We start from the raw sequence: 25,455 nt of genomic DNA, 5'->3' as shown, positions 1-25,455 counted from the left end.
CAGGAAAGGGGGCGTGGTGACAGAAGGAGGGTGGGTGAGGATGTTGAGCAGGTTGGGAGGGACATTGCTGTTTTCTCAGAGCTAGGGCAAAATGTCCAGCCAGAGGGACTTAAGGACTTAAGGGTTTGCTGGGTCGCGGTGGTGGGAAAGCGTGGCTACAGGAGGGTGTGGCAGTCGGTCACATTGCGTCTGCCGTCAGGAGGCAGAGAACACTAAATCCTGGTGCTTAGCTCGTCGTCTCCTTTGCGGTTAGAACAGAACCCCAGTCCATGCCATGGTGCTATCCACATGAAGGGTGGGTATACCCTCCACGGTCAGACCTTCCCAGAAACACCCTCACAGACATGCCCAGGAGTTCATCTCCTAGGTGACTCTAAACCCCAGCAAGATGACAATCAAGATGCACGCAGTCCCAGACAGGTTATGTACTAAAAGCCCCAGCTAAGGTTCAGCTGACTTGGTCATCTCTGGGAGCCCTTCTGGATGCCCAGCAGTGAGGGAGGACTTGTGGAAGTCCCTTCATTTGCCAAATGGGGATCCTAACGAAACCTACCTCGTAGTTATAGTGAGGACTATGTAGAGTTCACGTTTGTGAGGTCCCTGATAGTCAGTAAGCTCAGCATATACGGGTGCTGTTGTCATGTGACTCGATGTGAATGGATCAGGTTTTATGATCATTGAAATAGACCAGTTCTAGATAGTTTTTTTTTAATTTGTTTCATTTAGTGTGTGTGTGAGAGACAGTGCACACACACACACACACAGACATGGATGCGGGCACGGACACACACAGAGACAACTTTCAGGAGTCAGTTCTCTCCTTTTGCCCTGAGTCATCTTGTGTGACTCAGTTCCTTGTATCTTAACAGGACACGAGTCTGTTCCCTATTTGGTGTGTTAGACACAATGTGTTCTTGTTAGGGTGACACACTGAAGTGAGTACATCCAAGTGAAGCCACAGTGAAGTCTGGAGGTAGAGATAACTAATTATTAGTATAAATAAAAATAAATGATAGACACAGACAGACAGACAAACAGGCCAGGCCAGCATGGAGGCTTCACATTCACCCGGAGGTCCTCTTGCAGGACCGGCTATCACCACTAGAGGTCACTGGAGCCAGTAAAAGGAAAAGGCTGCCTACTTGTACAGACAAGCCTGTAAGCGCCAAGAGCACCAGTTCCCTGTGAACAGGTTACCACATACTAGCCACAGAGAACAGGTTTGAAGTCCAAGCCCCTGGGCTCATGGTCAGCAGCTACAGCACCAGCCTTTGCTTCTTGTTCAGTACTCTACAACCTGTATGGCCATTCTGGCCCAGGTAGAAATTTCTTGGGATGAGTCTACCTGCATAAGACCTATAGTCAAAATCTGTGCTAACCCCTCCCTGTTCTGTTCACTTTGTGGGGGGTGAGCGGTGTCTGCATGGGAGTGTGGGTGCAGGGGGACAGCCACTTGTATGCATGTGGGAGCCAGAGTAGGGCATCAGGTAGACCTTCCTGTCACTCTCTAGTTCACGTTTTGGCCAGGGTCTCTCACCACTTCCAGAGCTAGAGTGTTGACCAGTGAGCGCAGTAAGCTCCTGGCTCTGCTCCTCGCTTCCCTGCAGTCATGGACATATTCAGCCACACACATACCCATCTGTAGCTTTTTCTGTGCATTCTGGGAATTACAAGTGGATTCTTGGGTCCTCAAGCTTGGACACCGAGCATCCATACCCACAGAGCCACCCCGCTACTCCCAGCCCTTGAGTTAGCCGTCTCTGAGTTTCACATTCCACCAGTTAGGAAATGCTTTGTCAAAGTAGCTGCCACCTCCGTTGGCTCAGCAGGGATAGAGATGAGGCAGGTGGCATGCCAAGCTCCAGGCTTGGTGACTCCAATCCCACAGGCTGTCTGGTCCTAGAAGCTGGGGGGGGGGGCACTTTGTTCAAAGCAGATGTCTGCCTGCTCCGTTCATTGCCAGAGCCGGTGAAACTCGGGGACACTGCCTCCATGTACTTTAAGTCCCCTAGATCAGCAGCTCTCAACCTGTGGGTCGCAACCCTTTTAGGGGTCGTATATCAGAGATCCTGTATATCGGATATTTACATTATGATTTAGAACAGCAGCAAAATTACAGTTATGAAATAGCAAGAAAAATAACTTTATGGTTGTGGGTGGGCACACCACGAGGAACTGTATCAAAGGGCCGCGGAGTTAGGAAGGTCGAGAAGCACTGCCCTAGAGGAATATCTCATGCAAAGGAACATTCATGTGGCAGCCCAAGAAGTAAGGTCAAGGACTTCTCTTTGACTGTAGCTCCCAAGGACTTGGGGTTCTTTCTTAAATAAACCACCCAGGGTGAATATTATTGAACTGCAGTAAGAATTTCTGAAACCACGTGAATATTGGCTCCTCCTACGTCTTTATTGCTCCCCCACACATGCCTCAACTGTAACAAATTCACCAGCAATTACCCCAGTCAACTCTTCTTGATTCATTAGCTCGCTCCAAGTCATTTAGCAATGTCTTCAGAGACATGACCACTCTCTCTTTTAACAGTGATTTCATCGGTACAGATAGTCCTCAACATATGGTAAGGTTATATCCTGATATTCCCAATGTAACCTGAAAATATCCCAAGTCACAATACACCTCCACCTACCAGCATCCCTCGCTTAGCAACACGGCACACGGCATGGTGTTAATTCTTTCCCCTTGTGAGCTTGTAGGCACCATGGCTCACTGCCACTGCCCAGCGTCCCGAGAGAGTGAAACTTCACACATCACTAGCCCAGGAGAAGATCAAAATGTGCAATCCATAGCTAAGGTTTCTAGTCCATCCATTCCTGTTTCCCCACTGTTGTTAAATGGAAAACTCATTACGTCAGACCAAACAAAGGTGTGGTGTGTGTGTCTGTCTGTCTGTCTGTCTGTCTGCCTGTGTTGTTGTTGTTGTTAAAATAGTGGGTACACCTGAACTGACTAAGCAGATTTGGGGGCAACCACAGCTGGCTCTGGTCAGCATAGACTGTAGAATTCAGAAGAGTGGGCACACTGGAAAGAAGGCTACTAGTCACAGGGTTGTCAGTATCTTAGACTGCCAGAAGAAAAGAAAATTAGTTGTTTGAACCAGCAAGGCATTGCTTAGGAGGCATAAGAAAGGTATCAGGTCCCTGGGCAGGCCCAGGCTGTGGGCCACCCTCATGGTCACTCATGACAGTCACCTCCTGCTTCCCCTTCTTGACTCTGAAAAGGAAGATAGCACTGAAGGAGCAGAGAGAGAGAGCAAAGGTGAAGGTCACGTTTGAGAAAGAGTGCTCTGGTAATGTGGGCCTAAGAACTCTTCCTTAGGCTAAAAGGTCAGGTCTAAGTTGTCCTTCCTTTTCTCTGCTCTTTCTATGACAAAACAGACTTGGATCAGGGGCAGGGAGGGCTACAGCCGAGTAAGACATAGCTTGCATCCCTAAAGAGTTTTCAGCCTAGAGCAGGGGACATTCCAGCTAACTGGAATGCAGTGAGACTGGGTTGTGTCATTGAGAGGATATGGATGCTCTCTGGAACACTGGGCTGGCTTTTGAGTTTCAGTGGGACTGGGGGAGGGTGACATAGTGTAAAATTTTTGCTGGGCGAGTATGAGGGACTTCAGTTCAAGCCCCTCACCCATGTGAAAAGCTGGATGTGGTGATCCACACTTGTAAGCCCCATGCTGGGGAGGCAGAGACAGGAGAATCCTGGCACTCACTAGCAAGCCTCAGGTCCCAGTGGGAGACCCTGTTTCAAAACACAAGATTGATAGTATCTGAGGAAAGACACTAAAGGGTTAACCCCTGGCCTCTGCATGTGGAGTTAAGAGTAGTTGCCTCATAAAGTTTGTGGAAGAGATTTGACAAAGCGAGATGCAATTATAAAGGGCCATATTTACAACCCTAAAAACAATCTTTCTTCCGTCATCACTGAGGGTGCAACGCAGGTCATGGTCATGCCTGTGAAAGGTCACACACTGACCAGAGGGTGTTCGGTGCATAGCAGAGGGAAGAAGAGAGGCGTCAGATGCAATGACACCCCCTTTGAAAAGCTGCTCCTCTTGGGCAGCTGCTCACTGCCACAGTCAAGGTGGGTGGTGTCTTAGTCCGGGCTATTAGTGCTGTGATAAACACCACGACCAAAAGCAACCTGGGGAGGAAAGGGTTTATTTGGCCCACAGCTCCTCATCACTGTTCATCATCAAAGGAAGTCAGCACAGGACGGAACCTGGAGGCAGGCACTGATGCAGAGGCCATGGAGGGGTGCTGCTTACTGGCTTATGCCTCATGGCTTACTTGGCCTGCTTTTTTATAGAACTCAGGACCACCAGCCTGGGGATGGCACCACCCGCAATGGGCTGGGCTCTCCCCCATCCATCACTAATTAAGAACATGTCCTACAGGCTTGTGTGCAGCCCACCTTTACGGAGGCATTTTCTAAATTGAGGTTCCGTCCTGCTGGGCAGGCACATGCTGGGTCCTTTCCGTGGCGCTGCTGGCTTATATGGCTGTTGTTTCTCTCCTTCCTCAGCCATCTACCTCTGTAAGAGGACGATGCAGAACAAAGCGAGGCTGGAACTGGCAGACTACGAAGCCGTGAGTACGGTGACTCCCAGGCCGGGGCGGGAGGAGTGTCTGTTCTGCAGCGCTGGCGAAGCTTGACTTTTTCCTTTCTTCCCCTTGCACTGCCTTCCAGGCAGTGGAAAGGACGTCTCTTCTGTTTCTCCTTTGTCATCTGCTCCCCTTGCCATGACCGTCAAAGTGCATCCTTTATAACTATAACCCTCAAACTTCAACAGCTTAAAAATCAGCAGTTCAAGTGGGTCCTGGTGGAACACATCTGTGATTCCAGCACCGGGAAGCTAAGACAGTGTTGTGAGTTTGAGGCCAGCCTGGGCTATGTCAGCCTGGGCTATGCCAGCCTGGGCTATGTGGTGAGACCCTACCTCATATATACATTAATGTAGATACATAAGTAACTCACCGTAAAGATGGGCACAGAACTTGTGCAGATATTTCACCAAAGAGAACAAAAAATGGCAAATAAACACATGAGAAGATGCTTGACACACTTAGCCATTTGAAAAACGCATCGACTCCATGGCGAGGCGCCATTACACCTACTAGATGGCTAAGGTGAAAGGCATGGCCAACACCAAGTGACAGTGAGCATGTGGGACACTTTCTTTTGTATTCCTGAGAGGATGGGAAAACAGTCCACGTTTTGGCCGTTTCTCATAAAACTGAATAAACACTTATCACATGCGATCAAGTAGGGAAATCGGAAACTCACATCAAAATGACTGTGTTACTATCCATATTAGCTTTATATGTAGTACCCCAAGGTTGAAAGCAACCCAAATACATCTGAATAGACAAATGTACCTAGCTTACTAGGTACCTCCTACAATGTACGTAGTTAGTACCTAAACTAACAAGGTACAGTAGAATGGTATTCTGCAGTAGAAAGGAATTGGTTCTTGTTATACACAACTACATTGAAGACAGTGTTAAGTGAAAGAATCCAGTCTTAAGCCAGCCATTCCATTGTTTGAGACTCTCGCAAAGACAGCACGTATATCATGGGGGAAAATAGATCAATATCTGTGGTTATAGATGGGTTGGGTATGACCATAAAGAGATATCTCAGGGGACTTGAAGAGGTAATGAAACTATCCTGAATCTTGATTCTGGCATATAAATTGTGTGTGTGTGTGTGTGTGTGTGTGTGTGTGTGTGTGTGTGTGTGTGTGTGTGTGTATTGAGTATCCACAATTTTTTTTGGAAGGTAAACTGCCAAACTTTCTGTGCAACAAGTTTAAGATCAAAATTTTAAATTTCATCTTTATATCCCTCTCCCTCTGTAGAAAAGACAGAATCCAAGAACAAAATTCCATCCAGAAAATAAGAGAAGGCACCCATCACAAGGGAGGTCTCCTTCTCTGTCCGCGTACCTTCCTCTGTCTTTGTCCATATGATGTATTTCCTTACATCCCACTTCCCCATTCTGGTCTAGCCCCACCCACTTGGCAGAGTCTGGAAATGGAAAAACTGAGGATGCAAAGACTCACGTATCATTGTGAATATATGTTTAACTTCATGTTTCGGAACCTTTCCCCCTCACCATGATTCATAGGCAACACGGAGAACCAGGGAAATTGGTTATGTGTTCATATACCTGGCTTTCCCCTGCCCCCATACACTGTGTGTAGTACGGGCGTTTCTGAACTAAATTTACTAAAGAGTGGCAGGAAGGGGACAAGCGATAATGTTAAGGACAGTGGAGAACCCCTCCTTGACATCGAGGAATCAACAACTTCTCCAGACCTACCACCTCCCCAAGGTCCCTGTCTGCCTCAGTCTTCCAAAAGGAACACAGCAAGGCTCTTCTCCACCAACCTTTGCCTCTCCTGAGTCCTGATGCCCAAATCTAAGTCAACTAGACCACGGCTCCCCTTTCCACTGCCCAAAGGCAAATGTGTGGCCAGTGGAGAGCACAACTTGGTCGTGGCATGCTGCCCTCGTTGAGCCTGTTGGTATCGCAGACTTGCATTTGGGAGGCAGAGTAGGGACTGATGTCGGGAGATTGCCTAGCAGCTCAGAATCCGGTGAATGTTTGTATTAGCCCATCACTTGTTGGTCCATCCTGTGTGACTCTCTCCAAACCTGCAACAGTGTATCTGTGGAATCCTGGGAGTTGGATCCTACCTGTGTGTCCTGATGTCCTATCAGCTCTCATTCCCACAGTGGCTGTTTTTCTTGCTGCAAACCCAAGGCAAACAGCTTCACTATGACCACTCGACTTTCCTAGCATGTCAGTAAGGGTCCTAGATCTTCCACTGCCCTTGCCCAGGTTTCCTTGTCTTAGTAAATACACTACCCAGAAATGACACATCACCGTCTAGTGTATTTTATTCAGTTTTCTGTTCACTTGCCCCACAGTGGTCTGTTTTGATATTTATAAAGTATACGGCATAAAGGTTTTCTTTTTTTTTCCAGGATGAACTTCTTCATAAAAATGCTTAGGAACTACAAATGCATTTTTGTTCCCAAAGCATACTAATTTGGTTGAAAATTTCTGGTTGAAATTTCTCTGTAGGAAACAAAAATTCAAACAGCAAAAAAGGAGAGGAATTGGCCCATCATTCTCTTACTAAGTTTTTTTCTATATGTATGGTTTCTTGACTGTTCCTACTACTTCTTATAATCACAGACTGTAACATCTAGGGATCATTCTATGTCAGTAATACTAACTAGATTGCCATTTTGATTCCTGCACAGTACTCCACAGCACGACAGAGTTATAGTTCTCTGCTTCCCCAAGTGATTGGCATTTAGGTATCACCAGCTGGACTTCCTAGTGCAAGCATCAAAGGGAAATTTCTTTTCAAAGTAGTTGTACCCCAAGCCTTGGCAATAGGTGCGAATTTGCATGCTCCTTAGCCAGAGCTCCTTTTATATTAATAACTTACTAATGAGGCTAATCAATTAGTGTTGGCATGAGCTCTGCAGAAATACATACCATAATGTGGACTCCAGTCTTGCATTAATCAGAATTAGGGGGGTCATTAGAGGTCCTGTCAAACCTCTTCACATTGTCCTGAGGCTCCAGCAGAAAAGTCTGGAGGCTGAGAGAAGAATGTCTCTCCCCTTTCCTCTAAAGATAATCCTGGATGGGGGATTTCCTACCTCCCTCTCTCCCTCCCTCTCTCCCTCCCTCCCTCCCTCCCTCCCTCCCTCCCTCCCTCCCTCCCTCCCTCTCTCGCTTCCTTCCTTTCTTTTTCTGATTTTTTTTTCATGATATTACAGTCACTCTTTGGTCCATTTCTGAATCCTGGCCTTAGAAAGTACTCATGAAAGCACTCTAGGTCCCCCTTTCCTGCACCCTCCCCCAGCTCCCTACTGGAAGAACTATACTCAAGAGTTCCATTTTGAGCTTCGCTATGGGATGGCCCTGACAATGTTCTCCCAACAGCCGCCGGGCTATATTTCTAGCAACCTCTATACCAGGCACTATGTGACTTGTGTTCTCAAAAGAACATCCACGAAGAGCTGAATCAGGGTGAGCCGAAGACTTCATACTTTAATACACTTATAGATGAACATTACGAGTTGGACAGTTCAGCAGGCGCTGGTGCAAAGTCAAATTGGGGTCATGTTCAGTGGCTTCAGCACAGAACCCTGCTATGTTAATGGGAGGAAACCAGAAAGGATGGCTGCCTTGTGAGAAGCGTGGGCGTAGGTATATTAGCTTACAAAGATTAATACCTTCTTATTGATTTTTGTTTCTCACCAGGAAAACTTAGCGAGACTCCAGCGGGCCTTTGCGAGGAAGTGGGAATTCATCTTTATGCAAGCAGAGGCACAAGTAAAGTAGGTGGATGCAGCAGAGACTTCTGGGAGAGAAAGGGACTCTCTAGGGTCTGGGGTGTGGTGGCCAAAGTGAGGTTTCTGCCTGGGTTAGTCTCTCTCATCCCCCAGGAGAGACTGAATAAATGATAGGAAAATCCTGATGAATAGGCTTCATGTCTGGAACTGAGGTCCTGCTAGGACAAGTCCATCAGACAAAGAGAATCCTCTCAAACGCAGAGCTGAAAGATGTACCTGTTTGCCCAAGAGATTTCCATAAGATGTCTGTGCTGAGAGCCTGAAAAACACCAGACCGGGATCACTGTAGGTCTAGAGCCCTTGACTCTACAGGCTAACATGTTGAAACTTGAGGAGGATGCCTTAGTTCCTGTTCTCAACACTGCAGCAGAAGCAACTCAATGAAGAAAGGTTTATTTGGGTGCACGGTTTTGGGGATGGGTACGCTGCATCATGGTGGAAGATGTGGTAGAGTCCCTGGTGATGGGAGTGTCTGGCGGTGGCTACTTGCATCGTGGATTATCGGGAAGCTGAGGAAGCTAGACCAGAATCAGGCATGGGCTATATCTCCAAGGCTCCCACATGACCCACATCCACGACTCAGGCCTTACCTCCTATTGACTTCCCACTCTCCCCAAACACCTCCAATAGATAGAACCAAGTGCTTGAACTCAGAAACCTGTGGGGTACCTCTTGCATTTATACCAGAAGAGGGATAAGGTCATTCTCATCATCTCTCATACAGGAATGAAACTTAAGATTAATGGAAAGAGCCGGGTGGTGGTGGCACATGCTTTTAATCCCAGCACTCAGGAGGCAGAGGCAGGTGGATCTCTGTGAGTTCGAGTACAGCCTTTGGTCTACAGAGTGAGTTCCAGGACAGGTGCCAAAGCTACAGAGAAAGCCCATCTTGGAAAACAAAACAAAACAAAAAACTAATGGAAAAATAAGCATATAATTTAGACTTCTGAATTTAGGCTGAATCTACACTGTGAGGCAGGGCTTAGTAGTTACGTCCTTCCTGGGCAGAGGTGGGTATCTACACAGTCCCTCTGCTAGAACAGAGCTGACTCCCTCAGAGAACAGATATCCTGAGCTCAGGCTCACCTGGGAGAACCAGTGTGAACTTTCTTGTTTTCCCCCAATAGATTAGATCACCCATCCTCCTCAAAGGGCACAGAGGGAAGGAAGAAAAAGATCTGGAAGGGTTTTGTCTGTGCCTTCATTCATGGAAACAGAGTGGAGACTGCTTCTTCCATAAGGAAACATGAGACATGGAGACTGAAGGCCCCTCAGCCCATAAACAGGGCTGTCACCTTGGAATTCTGGGGCATGGAATTACTATGACCAGGGTCTCCCTTTTTCTCATACTGATGATGTCTAGCTTAGCCAGCAGGACCAATAGGCAAAGGAGGACAGAAGAGAAATGGGAAGGAGGTTGAGCTGGAGAATGTAGGGAACTTTTCTCTGTTCCCTTGTAGGAGAACAGGCGCCATACAACTTCCAAGAAGTCCTTTCACGCTCAGGGGTGACCCCACTTAACACCTAGGGTCAGAGTTGAGGCCTGTGTGGGTAAGGATAGATAGCCAACGGTCACCATTGGAAAAGAGCTGAGGTCATCTGGCCCAGCAATCTGCATGCCATCATTGCTATTACCCTCCTTCAGTTATATCTGCCATTCCCTGGTCCACGATGCCAGCCACCTGCTGATTCTCTCCCAACCCAGTGTTCCCAGATGTCCCCAAGGGAAGGCAGACACCAGGTGTTAGGTTCTAAGTGACCGCAGGAGACCATCTGGGAGGTAGAGGGTGGGAGAGCTGATGGGAAGAGGGGCTCAGATCTGGATGGACTGAGGTAGAGCTGTGTCCAGGTGCTCACGAGTCACTAGAAAGCAAAGAGAAGCATGGATTAGCTCTCCCAGACTCAAACAGCATCACACGTTAAAAGAGGGGGAAACAGCCACTTCGTACATATATGGCTTTTCTCCATTAACTTTTCTGATTAGCCCTGTGATTACCTAATAATTGTGGGCCATTTAAGTACCCAGCAATTATCACAAAAATCACAGGGTGGTTATGGGTTTATTTCAGTCCAGTAAACTAAAGGACTCCCAAGAGAGCTGAGAACCACAAGTCACATGGCAATTAATCCAAGTTGCATTTTACTTAGATGATGTGAAATGATACATGCTTTGGGGGAGAGGGGACTCTTTGGGGGCTCCTGATCAGAACACACAGAATCTGGTTTTGCCTTCCGAATTTCCCTCCTGCAGTTGGTACCTTTCCCAGCTGAGGCTAGTCTGTCGTTGGGGTCTTGTCACAGGCTAGAGCCACTACTTGGCCTTTAGAAACTCAGAAGATTTAGGTGACTTTTAAAATACATAATTGGATCATTTTACAGATGCTTTAACTGCTATTTAAACTTTCATGTTTGAGATGGAGCATTGGCAAACAGGTGGCTGTGTCCCTTCTTAGCAAGTCACACAGGTAGAATTTTGCTCTGGAGTAGGGACAGGCCAATGGAGAATTCAGTCCTTAGTAACCCAGACCTCAATACCTCATGGACAACTCTGTCTCTGCTCATTCTTCCTGCCTACCTATCATGGACATTGCTCACAAATGATAGCCTGTAATCCAGCCTAAAACAAGCTCTTGCCACGTGTGGAGTATCTGAAGGGCCACACGGGTGACAATAATCTTGGGTTCAGCCTTAACCCCTAGGAGCAGGAGAGCTGAGGTGGCAGAAGAGAAAACAGTACAAACTCTTCTCACGTCCTCTCTTTACTCTTTCAGGATTGACCGGAAAAAGGATAAGACAGAGAGGAAAATCTTGGATAGTCAAGAACGGGCCTTTTGGGATGTCCACAGGCCAGTGGTGAGGAAGTTCTGCTTGGTTCCCTTCACTGGATCCCCCCACTTCCTTCTTTATGACTGTCTTTAGTGACCAACCAAGTGACTCTTCCTTGTGATAGCTGCTTAGCTGTGTGAAACCACTTTTTCCATTCATTCATATCCCCCCCCCATAGATCTGAGGAGGATGTCAGGTCCATCTTTTAAGAGCTATGCACTGGGGAAAATGTAGGGCTGGAAATGGGGAAACAATGGGGATACCAAGAGAGGAATTTTGGAGTCCCGAAACCTCCATTCTTCCACATTAGCAGTGTTTGCTTCTGCCGTCATTAAGCCCCAAATCTTAAGAAATTATTTTCACATACCGTTAATTCTTGTCATCTACAGTAGTCATGTTCTATACAGTCTCTGAAAACTCTGAGTTAGTGAATATTGAAGTATTGCTCCTGGGTGAGCTAGCTTCTTTCCAGAAGCTGGTCATATATTTTGATCAATATATAGCCTTGTTTCACATGTGTTCCTGTGTGAAGACACCGTATTTAATATAAAATGTTGATTCACTGTGTTAAACCCACAACTGACAGAACTGTGATTTGGGCCACATCACAGCCATTCTGTTTTCTCCTGTGGTAGCATTGGAACCCCGTTCACCCTTAGGACACTACCAATTCTTTGACACCCTGCTTGAAGGCTACCTAAAATAGAAAAGACTCCAAGACAAACACAAAAATGGAGAAAGCCTAGCAGCAAATAAGCCCTGTAAAAGCTGCTTTATAGCATGGAATAGGAAGGCAGAGCCTCACCCTGCTCAGCCTCAACTGGGCATGGTTATGTCAGGTGACTCAACATTATTGTTCTTCTGCGTTTGTCCGCAAACGGTCAGCATGCTCTGAGAACATTGATTTGCACGTTACAAAGAAAATTCAGCAAGTAGATGAATTCACAAATCAGTACACAATGAAGCTTGACTGTGTCTCTGATTTCACATTATTAAAACAAATCTTGATTGCCCCCAGGAAATGGAATTGAAAATGAACAAACGATTCCAACCTTCCTAAAAGCTGATTAAAAGCAACAATTTAAAAAAAAAAAAAGCTTCCCGACATGGGAATTTTTTTCAGATGGTTAGAAATGTAACATAACAAAGGTTATGTATTAGCATCCAGGCACACCTTGGCCCTGCCCCTTGGGAACCTGGCACAGTGCCTCACCCCTCCACGTATGGCAAGCAGTATCCTAACTGTACACAGGTGCAAAGGTCCCTTTAAGAGACAAGCCCCGCCTACTCACACTTTCTTCCAGCTGTTTCTGTCTCCCCCTTCCTTCCTTCCTTCCTTCCTTCCTTCCTTCCTTCCTTCCTTCCTTCCTTTCTTCCTTTTTATCTCCTTTCCTCTTCTCTCTACCCTCTTCTCTCTCTCTCTTCCCTCCCCTTTACCCTTCTCTCAATAAACTCTGCACTCAAGCTCTGTCTGCATGGCGTGGCTGTTCTTTACCCACCATAGGACCTGCTAAATGTCCCACCTCGTGCCACTATGCCCAAAGCACTGTGATCACTTGAAATAGAGTTTTGATGGCAGGAATGCATATTAGATGTTCCATAAGGTATTCTGATTATAAGATCATATTTTATATTTCCAGTGAGAACTCCACACAGGAACATACATTATAAGATAAAAAGATTATGCATTATCTGCAAAGGCCAGGATTAGTTTTGATGCTATTACTTGGATTCAATCGGAAGCATAATTTTCACTTAGTAATTTTTACTATTTTCTTCATCTCAGCCAGGCTGTGTGAACACAACAGAAATGGATATCAGAAAATGTCGACGTTTGAAGAATCCTCAGAAGGTTAAAAAGGTTCGCTGGTTTAGTTAAATTACAGATTCCTGATGGGGATAGCCCTCAGTTTCTGGTGTTCTTTATGTAGTGGTTTTTCTGCATGTAATCCTGCAACACTTTATCTTTTGAAATCATTGTGTTCATAAATTCTAGAAATATTTGTTGGGTGGCTGGTGTATTCTAAGCATCATGCAAATTGCTGGGGTTCGGCTCCAGATCTCGGGGACCCTACAGTCATGAAACCAGGACACAGACAGCGGGACTATTTGCTGTATTAGGAAAAATGGAAAAGTTCAGGAGCCCCTGGGGGAGCAGCTAAGACAGAGTGGGTCTTCCCAGGGGTTTTATATAAGCAGGGTCCCCTGAGATGAAGAATAAATAGCTGCTGGCTCTGGGGAGGGTGCAGTGAAGGAAAGAAACCACTGGAATAAAAAAAAATGGAAGAGCCTGCAGGTACAAAGGGCTTGGTCCCTAGAAACAAATGGGAGAGCTTAAATAGGGCTAAATTATCCAAACCCACATCACCATCTTGCCCTACTTTGACAAAACCCAGGATTCCTTGTATTTCACTAGAATAAAACGGGTAGTGGCCAAGGCGTTCCCATGGAGACCATACCCAGGCTGTGTCCATCAGTACATTCAAACCCTCCAAAGACCATGGCTGTGCTCCATAACTCTAATTGCCGAAGGTTAGAGGTAGATCCCCAAGTGTCCCCAATTCACATAATGACCAAGTACGAATCCAGAGCACTTTGGATCAGAAGCACTGCAGTGTTTGGAACACTTGCATACACCAAGTCTGAGTACAAAACTCACTTGTTTCATAGCTACCTTATGCACGTAGCCCAAAGGTAATATTACATAATATCCCCAGTGACCTGTGTTTTGATCAGGACCTATTCCATGAGATGAGGTGTAGAATTTTCCTCTTGTGGTATTTGGGATTTTGGAGGATTTCAGATATGTAGGAAAGGATTAATGTGTGTGTGTGTGTGAGAGAGAGAGAGAGAGAGAGAGAGAGAGAGAGAGAGACAGACAGACAGACAGGCAGACAGGCAGACAGACACAGAAACACAGAGAGACTAAAATAAAACCCCAGGCACATACTTATTGAGTTTATTTATGTAATTTGCTCATTGAGTAAGTAACAATGCCCACTGTGCTGTATTTTAAACCTCTAGTCTTAAGTGTTCTTCTTTAGTCATTAAGGACCCCTGAGGTGGGATTCCCCTCTGTATGCTGTGAATACTATTGGTTAATTAAGAAGCCGCTTTAGGCCTATTGCAGCACAGAATAGGGCAAGACAGGAATTCCAAGCAGATAGAGGAGGAGAGAGTAGGCGGAGTCAGAGAAATGCCACGTAGCCGCTGGAGGAGAAAGACGCCTGCATGCTGGTACCCGTAAACCACGAGCCTCGTGGTAAAATATAAAATGATAGAAATGGGTTAATTTAAGATATAAGAGCTAGCTAGCAATGCACTTAAGCTATTAGCCAAACAGTATTGCAATTGATACAGTTTCTGTGTGATTGTTTTGGGTCTGGATGGCTGGAAAACAAACCAGCAAGCAGCCTCTGACAACAGACCCCCAGTTCTAGTATCCCAGAATTTTATGACACTATCTGTGTGCAATCAGTACCTTTGTGATCGTACAGGTGCAAGTCCTTAAGGGATGATCCTTTCCCTGTTTGTAACACCATGAACAACTTGAAAAGCAGTCATAGCTGTGGGCATGTGTACAAACCCAGACCAGAAAGCTGCTTAATATAGAAGGAGCACCAGCCCGGATGCCTGCCTGCCTGCCATCTCAACCTTGTACCAGATGGGCATGGCATCTGCTGACCAGCAGGAAGCCCATGGGGAGTTTTTGAATGTACTTTTCAGCTATTGTTCTCCAGCTCATTGACCCCAAATCACCTGGGGTGTTTGTCTAAAGTACAGATTCCCAAACCCACCCATGAGAATCCTGATTCGGTCCACTTGGGGTAGGTCTCAGCGATGAACCTCTTTACCAAGGAGCCCCAGATGATCTCTGAAGTTAGCTGATCTCTGGGCTACACAGAGAGACCATTTCCTCAAGGAAAGGAAAAGTTTTTCCCACTGTTTTAACCCAAAGAGGATGTGTTCACTCAAGAGGTCTACCATGAGAGAAATTCAAGCAGAGGCCAGTCATGGGGCTGGAAGTCACAGAGACAGCTGAAAGAATGAGACCGTGGGCTGGCTCCTGCGTCACCCATGATGCCGAGGGTGTGTGATCTTGACTTTTTTGCTTCGTCTTCTAGTCAGTGTACGGTGTGACAGAAGAGTCCCAGTCACAGAGTCCAGTGCACATACCAAGCCAGCCAATCAGGAAAACTACGAAGGATGACATTCGAAAACAGGTGAGTGTGTGACCATGACCCTCCCAGCGCGATCCACGGACCGCAGAGCCCAGCTGTCTGGTGACGTGATCCTGAGTGTGGCTCTTCACAAAAGCTTGAGACATTCTCTGCCAGACGTCTCTAGTGGTTATTGAAAGGGGTGTGACTGAGCTATCCCAGGGGCGTGCTGACTTTTGAGGTCAAGGTCTCCCCTGGCCCGCTGTGGGAGCTAGGGAAGGAGAGGTGAATGCCCCATCCTGGAGAACTTCACAGTATAATGAACTTCCAGAACACCACTAAGACTCAACGAGACATGAACTTCCAGAACGCCGCTAAGACTCAACGAGATGGCAGAAGAACAAAGAGAGCCCCATCCCAGTCATTGCAGCATCATTTTGTTGCATATCACTTTCTGCCTTGATGAGGAAGCCAGATTAACGGAGGGGCTGACGACGGTGCTCCCTTTGGGAGCAGCCTCTTTGTCACACCTTACTGGCTCTGGCGGGCTGGGCAGAGGAGTAACTTTAAAGGACGTTCCTTGATAAGCAGATGCAAAGTAGCTGTTTGCTGTTTCTAGACCAATACGCAGGTGCGGTTATACATATGGACACTAGGCAGAGGAACTGTTAAGGGGCCTTAGTGCAAAAAAGATTTTTATAGCATACATATTGTCTAATCATTCTGTTGCCAAGCTTTGGAGACTACATACTATCTTTTTAGTGAATAATTTTTGGGGAAAAGCAAAGAGTAAATGATAGTTATGGACAGGTAAAAATTAGACATAAGCTAAATTGTATAAGAATGTTAAGTGTGGCGGGAATTTCTAAAAGGGTGAATGGGTTGCCAGAGTTCCAGCTAAAGGTTGGAGTGTTGTCTGAGGAGGTATTTAGACCTCGGTGTGATAGCAGGGATTTGGGTTTGCGGGACGGAGGAGAATGAGGTTCTATTTTTGCCTCAGCACCCGTGTTCTCTCTTTCCACCAGATAACGTTTTTGAATGCACAGATTGACAGACATTGTTTGAAAATGTCCAAAGTGGCTGAAAGGTAAGCTTCCCCCAATATTATTAAACCACATGTATGAGGTTTATAAAGAAGAAATGTTCCCGGGTTCCAGTTAACGAGTGTGCTCAGCTTCAACAGTCAGACTGTAGCTACTCCTGAGATCCAATGTGTGAAAACCTCCAGCCCCTGTGTGTGTGTGTGTGTGTGTGTGTGTGTGTGTGTGTGTGTGTGTGTGTGTGTGTGTCTAAGAAAACAGGACTCCCTTGAGCAAGACTCTCTTGCTAAGCTTCCGCCATGACTCTGTCAGTCAGGGAAGAACACCTTTGCCTTCAGTCCTTTGACGGATTCAGATGGAGCCACGCCCCTTCCAGCTATGCAATGCCCAGATTCACTTTATAGGGAAGGAAATTGTGTGTGCCCTTTGAGGTACTGGCCACATAACCAACAGAGGACCAGATCCTTGAGGAGCATTCCTCCTCCACATACCATCCACCCCTGGACGGCACTGAATCAGCTGTAAAGAAAACAGCTGGGCCGGGTGGTGGTGGTGCACGCCTTTAATCCCAGCACTTGGGAGGCAGAGGCAGGTGGATCTCTGTGAGTTCGAGACCAGCCTGGTCTACAAGAGCTAGTTCCAGAACAGGCTCCAAAACCACAGAGAAACCCTGTCTCGGGAAAAAAAAAAAAAAGAAAACAGCTGGCCCCCCCGGGGCCTGGCCTCTGCAGCAGCTCCTGTGTGCTATGCCACGCTGGTAGCTGGTCCCACTCTGTTACCACGTGGGAGATTCAGTTTTATCAACTAGATGGTCTGGTTTTGAACATTTTGGTAAAGATACCACCTGGGGATTCTGTAAGGAATAAATCTAATCAGACAGCCAGAACCTAATACTTGGTCATCCATATGCGATTGTTAAGGCACTGTCCAATTTCCGAAGGAATCCAGGGTGTGAGTCAGGCCTTAGTATTTATTGCATATCAGGTAAACCGAGTCTAAGTTTAGATTATTCGGGGTAATGGCTGTGTGCCCCACCACTAAGGCTCTCTCTGCTGGCTCCTGGTTAAGCTGCATCTTCCTTCTGAATGAATGGCAAGTGGGCACTTAGAAAACCCCACCCCAAATCCAAAGCCTGAATTACTGCTGTACTCGGGACACCAAGGACGTTGCTGGTTTGGGTTTATGGCATCTTATGTGTCTACTTGTATGTGTCTTGTGTGTGTATCTGTACAGTCCCCCTTGGCGTATTTGTTGTTGTTGTTCTGGTGTTAGGAATTGAATCTCATGACTCTGGGAAAGCGATCTACTGCTAGCTTATATTCCCAAGACCTCTGTTTATTTTTGTTGTTGTTGTTTTGAGATGAGAATCTCATTAAGTTACCTGGGATGCCTATGAACTCCCTCTGCAGTTCAGGCAGGCCTTGAACCCGGGAGCCCTCCTGGCTCAGGCTGCTGAGGACCTAGGATCACCTCCAGGTTCAGTCTGTTTGTATTCATAAAGATTTTTTTACATTTTCAATAGTAAGTGTGTATGGGGGGGTGGTATGCATGTGAGTACTGCCTGTAGAAGCCAGAGAACATTAGATCCCCGGAGATGGAAGTGCAGGTGGTTGTTAGCTGCCCAGTGTGGGTGCTAGAAGCCTCGCTGGGGTTCTCTCCAAAAGTAGTGCATGTTCTTAACAGGTGAACCATCTCTCTAGCCCCCTGTTGGCATTCTTAATAATGGAGTGAATTATCAACATTCTGGGCCAGGCAACTGTTCGTTGCATTTTTAATATCCTGTGCAATGTAAGATATAACAGCATTCCTAACTTCTATCCACTAGAGGCCACCTCACCATTGTCACAACCAACAATGTCTCAGGGACAGCAACCCTACTGCAGATGTCTCTGCTGGCACCAACAGCTGAAGCTCCCACCACATTGATAGCAATTCCTCTAACGTCCCGGGTCTAGCCAGCTGCAGGCTACAGACTCACTTCTCGTCCCCACTGTCAAAATGAGGGACTTCTAGCCAGCTCACCCAGCTCTGAAAAGTGCTGTTCCTTCTCAGTGAGGTTGCCTTTGTTCCCTCCCGAAGAGTAGCAAGAGCAATGCCGCTAAAGTGGCTTCAGTTCTCCTGTGACATAGCTGACGAGGAATGCCAAAGCACAGCCCTGGCATGGGACAGCGTCTGTATGCCTGGCCATGTCTGCCTTGTAAGGGCTCATGGGAGAGAGGATATTGTACACAGAGCATCTTTCGTCAGGTGCGCATACCCAAGGCTAGGGTTCTGAGGCCAGAATGGAGGCCTAAGCCATGGGAACCCCTAAACCCTAATCCTAGGTATGGACTCGGTGGTTCCAGCGGAGACCCAAACAAGCTGTACTTTGAGCTTCAAGTGGACTAATCTGGGGTAAGGGCTCTGGTGACGCCTTTGTAGCTACACAGGCCTAAGGACTTGCTTCAGAAGGGCCTGGGGTTTCAGCTTTGTCTTATCTTCGGGGGTGTGGAGAGAAGCCTGAACTAGTCATCTGGAGAGGCCGCTCGAATGAGATAGGTGATATGTATCCCCCTCCCGACGTGGAGCAGAGGAAGGGAGTCTGGCAGGCCCACTGTTTGTTTACAGGTTGTCTGGGAAGAGCCCCAGCTGGTCCATGTAATTACACTTGAGAGGCGCTCACATGAGGGCTTCATCCAACCACAACTCCCCAGATAGAAACTTCTCGGGGTCCAACCCCAACAGAGGCTGGATTTTATTTCCGGCAGTAGTAACTGACAGCCCTTCAATGCTGCATGAGGCCCTTTCCCTAAAGCCACAAGGAAACTCCCAGAGAGAGCAGAGGGAGGGCAGCCGGGTGCTTGTGGGAGATAAAGCCACGGGAGCCTGGCCTGTCAGCTGCTGTATTCTGCCAGGAGGGGCCAAGGAGGAGGCACTGGCAGCTGGCCAGAGGTGAAAACTGAGCTCTCCCGGGTGAGCCACCCAGTCCCAGTCTAGATCCGGTTTCCCTGGGCCTGCTCCAGGTGATAAGTGGTAATTAGAATCGTGTCCCCATGAGCAAAAGTCCCTGCCTTTTTTTTTCCCCACTTAGTTGCCCAAGAGCCCAAGAAGTGAGAAGCTGTCCCTGGCCATAACACAAGAATTGGGGTGGGGCTAAGGCCTACAGCTAAGCCCTAAGGGACACAACAGTCAGGGGTATCTGGAGCCTGCTATGGCGGTTTGCGTCCTGGCCTTGGCCGTTCCCCGGGTTCTCAGTTGAAGCCGGTTGCTCTATCTCTCTTTCTCCCTTCTACTTCTCTAAAAGAGGAGATCGCAGTGGTGGTTAGGCAACAGGGTTAATATGAGTGAGTGCACGCTCAAGGCCTAGCTCCAGTCCTTGGCGCTCGGGGCCCTCCACAGTGAACAGGAAGGCCTAGCAATTTTCCAGAGTGGTGACTAACCACACTTTTAATGGGAGCAAAATTCAGGTACATGAGATGCGAGGAACTGGCTGTATGGTGCTCCGAGGAGGAGAGAGGCTGGCCTTGAAGGTGACAGTTTGTGTGTTAATACAGTTCTTCACTCTCTCACTCCTTGCTCTAACTCTCGTTCAGACAGCCCTGCAGGCTGCCCACGGCTGGCATGGAAGTGCATACACTCCAGCCTCTTGTCTTCCCAGAGCGGTGGTGGATGAGGGGACTGGCTCTGTAGATTTTCTCAGTTTGTTTCAGTTTCAAACATTTTGTCCATTGTCCCCAGCAGTGTTTAAATGTCCCTGACATGTCAGCATGGGTGTGTTTCCTAGGTGGCATCTTGCTCTTCTTAAATTTGTAACTGTATTCTTGATCCAAAAATGATAATCTCTAGTCTACAAAATTAACTTTCCAGATAAATACCACTCAACCGTACAGTTCTTATCCTAACTGTTTTAAGTGATAATCTTCCTTAAATGTGGCTCATAAACTTGCCTTCCTAAAGAAAGAACCCTGCCTTCTGGTTCATTTTTCTGAATAACTCGAGCCATTGTTTTTTGCATTTTGCTCTTAAATTTCTTTAGATTAAGTCCCTGATCGTAGATGCCATGCTTGGCTTCCTACAAAATGGCCCTAAAGTACTGTGTTTTTTTGAGTCCCTGGTTCAAATTTTTACGTGGGTTTTTTTTTTGGGGGGGGGGTGTTTGTTTGCTTTTGTTTGTTGTTTTTTGGGGTTTTTTGAGACAGAGTTTCTCTGTGTATCCCTGGCTGTCTTGGAACTCACTCTTTAGACCAGGCTGGGCTTAAACTGACTGAGATTCACCTACCTCTGCCTCCCGAGTGCTGGGATTAAAGCCGCGCACCACTACCGCCCAATGGTTTGCTTTTTGTTCCCATCAATGTGGTTGTTTCTAGGACTAGTCTCCTCTCTCTGAACATGCATGATCTCTCTCTAAGTTGTAAAGCAAGGCCTACCAGTCGTCTGTGACTGACAAAACCTCCAAACCCAGAGGCTTAAAACCGCAGTAGCTTCTCTCTACCCGCAGGGGATAGGGTCTTCCCCAGGAGTGCTCAAATACTACCAAATGCTGCGTACACTATGTATTTCCTCCTATGCCTACACACCTCGGAGGTCAATAATAACTACTAATAAATTAGAAAACCTCTTTGTGATGTATAACAGCAATGTAGATGCAACCTCTTCTGTGGCTTTCACACACTCCTGTAAAGGAGGTGTTTTGCAGCTTTTCTTTGATCTGCATTACCTGCACCACCACTGGGTGCAACTTGAGGGAGTAGTCAGTAAAACAAGGGCCAGCTGGACACCAGCACCGCAACCCCACAACAGTGAGTCCAGTAGCTCACACCGCAGCCAAGTGACCAATGGGAAGGTAGCACAGATAACGTGGAAATGCTGGGCAAAATTCACATCTTGGGTTAGAGATTTTATCTCATTGCTCTGGTCAGTATGCAATTTTAAAACCAATGCTCCTGGAATTTTCTGTTGAACATTTCCAGACTGTGGCTTGCCACGGGTAACCGGAGTTGCTGGAAGCAAGGCTATATATAGGAGAGCATTACTCGATGGGCATTTGCTCTTTCTCATGTGTCTTCTGCTGACTGGTTGAATGGGCTAAGCCACTTGTCTGCTCGCAGCTGCTCATCCTGGTTATGTCTTATGCGTGTAGCTTCTGACCACGCAGGATGCCCTCTACAAGGACAGCTGTCCTGTCTTTTACATGGATTCTCATACTCAAACGGGCTACTTTGGCATCATTCACACGGAAACAAGAGTACAAGAAAAAGCAGAAGCATAGGAAAACAGTCTCACAATCCTAGACCAGACCAAAAGGCTAGCAGAGCACAGTCCGTTTTTAAACTCAATCTACTACCACCAGAAAGTCAAATCACAATGGCCCTGATTCTAAGCCAGCGTTAAAAAGCTCTTTCCCATGAGCCATGTTTTTCTTAATGACAATGAACTTTGAGGCAAGAAGTGTGTATCCACTGCAGACTCTGAAGAGACCCTGTGTCAGCCTGCCTGTTACTGGGACAAAACACCAAGACAAATCAGCTTAGAAGGAGGAAATCGTGTTTGAGCTCATAGTACAAAGAGCATTTAATCCATGTTCATTTGGCCCCATCAACTTTGGGCCTATGCCAAGATAGACTGCCAAGTAGGAAAGGCATAGAGGAACAGAGATGGTAGCTGTACATGGGTGGGGGAGAGGAAAGAAGAGAGGAGAAGGAAGAGGAAAGGGAAGGGGAGAAGAAGAGAGAAGAGGAGAGGAGAGGAGTGAAGGGGAGAGGAGGGGAGGGGAATCGCAGAAGCTCAATATCTGCTTCAAGGGCACAATCCCAGCCATCTTGGTTCCTTCCACCAGGCCCTACCTTTCAAAGGTGCTACCATCCTCCCAAAGGCTGCTGACCAAGTCTTTCATACACAGCTCTGGAGGACAATTTAAGATTCAAACTGTAAAAGACTCTGCGGTCACTTCTCCATATAAATTCAGTTGCCAAAGAAACGAGGCCTTCCTCCTCTTTGTGAAGAGTCCCTGGCACCTCTTTGTTTTAATCCAGCCCACCAAGCCTTCCAGCACTGTCAGTGGCTTGGAGAACACAGAACTCTATACATCTCCCTTTCCAATCGCCCCGCATCTCTGAGCTTTCCTGCCAGAGACTTCCCCCCAAGCCTACAATGCTGTGGGGCACCACAGTACCCGGAGGTGCGGCCTCTGGTCCCGACACAGCACCCACACACAGGCAGATCAAGTTGTTTCATTTTCTGTCTGCTGTTGTTATACTCCGTTACTGGGAGTCCTTTGTGTGTCACAGCTGACTGCTAAATTGATTTTTTTTTTTAAACATCATCTTGCCTGCCCTTCTCTGAGATTGCTGCTGCTCCCTAAAATTGGATCTTGGTTCCTCCTCTGCCTCCTGACCCTCGGTGATCATGAAATGTAATTAATGAAATGCGATAAGACAGCGAGAAACAGGATACCCTAAGGCTCTATTAAAAATCTGCTCGGGTGATAGAAGTCCGTGAACTTAATGTCTGAGGATAAATTCAGGGGAGGGAGGAAAGAAGCCATTGCAACTTCGCTTTCATGTGCCTTGAGAAACCGTCCTTGCACCTCCTCTCCCCCAGCCCATCTTAATTGGTAGAAAAGAAGTGGCAAGAAGTCACCTTATAGCTGAGGTCGCCTGCTTCAGACCAAGGTCTGGAATCTGTAGTCAGTGGAGGAAAGGGGGTCAGGAGGTGTGGCCAGCATACACTGTCTGTTCTGAGGGCCTAACTTCAGCTTCACTAAACCCAAGTTTCCCTCCAGAGTACTTCGTCTCCAGGTGACCTGAAGTCAAGGGATTCTTTCTGGTCTTCCTCCTTCCCCACCCTCCCACCTGGAAAAGATTACCACCTTCCTCCGTGCCCGTAAAGAGGTCTGCATCTTGTCTCCTCTCCCATCAGCTCCCTTCTGTCCCAGTTTCCTTTTGAGTATCACTGTGTAGAAACCGCACACACCCAAGCAAGGGAGCAAGAGTGACCCCTGCACATCTCTTGTACATGGGCTTTCTGGCTTTTCCACATTCTCAGAGGCTCTGACTTTACGAATGCCTTAAGGCATTTTAGTACATTTCTTATATGGGGGACAAAAGACACCTGGCACGGCGCATCAGATCCCACACTGGGTTTTCTCTGCAGTAATGCTGTCCCCAGCTGCAGGCCAAACCTTTTTCTGTAGCAATTCCCAATGTCAATGCCTTCTCAACTTCTCTGCTTCCTCAGCCAAAATCTGAGGTGTGCACTGGGCTCCAGGAACACCCTCCCGGGTATTGTTTCACTATGGCAGACAGCATCTGTTATTTCTCTGGCTTATCTTAATAATTTTTTGTGCGTATCATATCACATAACATTTGCGGAAATTATGAGGTTTTTGTTGTTGTTGTTGTTGTTGAGGAAGAGAGGGTGGAATCTAAAACTTGCCTCCAAGCTTCTTAAAGTGAGTAGACTAGGTGTTCTCTGAAGTCCCTTTTTCGTGTCCTTCCTCTCCAAATATATCACGGGAGATCAGAATTACAGCCTGAATCAATATCTACTTCGTTCTCTTGAACTTTGAGTATAATTAGAAACCGACTTTGCAGGGCTAGCCATGTGTGTAGCTCAGTTGGTAGAGAGTTTGCACATCATAGATGAAGCCCCAGGTTCAAGCCCCGATACCCCATACAGGTGTCGTGGTGCATACCTGCAACCCTGGCAGCCAGGAGATAGAGACAGGAAGATTAAAAGTTTGTGGTCCTCCTCAGCTACATAGTGAGTTTGAGACCAGCCTATGATTTTCGTGTGACTCTTTCTTCACAAAGAAAAGGGGCAAAATGATGCCTTTGCGACTAGCTCCATGCCAGCACCATCCCATGATGCAGTGGGGTCTGATGACTTCCGTGGGTGGAGAATACTGTGGTAAAGGACACACTGACCGCAGATGGTCAACACTGACCACAGGTGACCACCCTGACAGCACCTGCTCAGGAATATGAGACAGAAATATCCTGTTCCACACCTCCACCTAAGAGCCCGCTCAAAGCCTCTGGCAATAGCAGTCAGCATCTTTGCCAGAACTCAGTAAGTTAACCACTTCTGATGGTGTGAAAATTTGCCATTTGATAATAGGAAAATAAGACATTCATCAGGAGTAAAGAGTAAGGGGCCAAGAATTTTGAAAGTGTCAGATGGCAAATATTGTCCCTAATAGACATCTTCTGTATTTCTTATATTTAGTTCCATTTCCCAATTCCTCTGGTTCTGCTGTTGTGCCTGTCACATCCATGTACTTATGGGCCATCGCTGCCCACGTGCAACTGCATCGGGCACCCTACAGAGCCCTTTATATGCCTTTGGTTTTATTTGCCTCTTTGCTTGTGATGCCAGTCCCCAAGTCTTTCTGTGGTCATTAATATTGACTTTGGACACAAACAGTACTACGTATCGACCATGGTTACCTCCTTCATTGCCTGCCTGGCCTTTTCTTTGTCTTGGGTCTCCTGAGTAAAGTCCACTCATCTTGTTATCTGTATGGCACCAGGAAGTACATGTTCTGGGAGCACCAAGGGCCTTTCCTGTCAAAGCTGAAAACAGCTTCCTTGTTGAGCTTTGTCTTCTTACGCCCCTCACCTTCCTCCCCATCCCAAGGATGTTTGCTAGGTTTCAAAGCAAAGTAATTATAATTTATACTCGGGTTCAGCAAAAAGGAGAATCTATTAGTTCCCAGAATGCAAAGAGGTGCTTCAGAGTTAGGCATTGGGCTGGAAGCCATGCTACGTTAGCTCAGGAAGGGCCAGGACCTTGGGCATCTCTAGAGTCCTCAGACACTATTAGCCCTGTCCCCTTTCTGTGAAGCCTTGGAGTTCTGCTATTATAGACATGCAATAGCAGATGTGACAAACTCCATTCCTGCAGCTTCAACGGAAACACATTGGTCCCAGCGAAGGCGGGCAGCTGGCCCTGGATAAATCAACAGTGGCCAGGAGCAAGGCTTGCAAGCAGAACTCTGACATTGCTTGATAGCCCTGTATGCATTTCAGGTTGCACTGCTCAGCTGAGTAGAACACA

General features: G+C 47.0%; 1 protein-coding gene across 7 annotated transcripts in view; it reads left to right on the top strand.

Moving 5' to 3' along the window:
• Positions 1-25,455, top strand: part of Rgs6 (regulator of G protein signaling 6) — a 531,193-nt gene that overhangs the window by 432,567 nt on the left and 73,171 nt on the right. For all 7 annotated transcript variants that reach the window (XM_075947415.1, XM_075947418.1, XM_075947412.1 and 4 more), the window contains exons 7-12: positions 4,537-4,601; positions 8,302-8,378; positions 11,165-11,246; positions 13,006-13,080; positions 15,344-15,442; positions 16,405-16,466. In XM_075947415.1, coding sequence (XP_075803530.1) covers positions 4,537-4,601; positions 8,302-8,378; positions 11,165-11,246; positions 13,006-13,080; positions 15,344-15,442; positions 16,405-16,466 — 460 coding nt within the window. The remainder of the gene's footprint in view (positions 1-4,536; positions 4,602-8,301; positions 8,379-11,164; positions 11,247-13,005; positions 13,081-15,343; positions 15,443-16,404; positions 16,467-25,455) is intronic.

This window comes from Microtus pennsylvanicus, chromosome 14 (assembly GCF_037038515.1).
Source record: "Microtus pennsylvanicus isolate mMicPen1 chromosome 14, mMicPen1.hap1, whole genome shotgun sequence".
In the NCBI taxonomy this organism is placed as follows: Eukaryota; Metazoa; Chordata; class Mammalia; order Rodentia; family Cricetidae; genus Microtus; species Microtus pennsylvanicus.
Note: the sequence above shows the minus strand (reverse complement) of the source record. Positions and strands in the feature narration are given on the sequence as shown.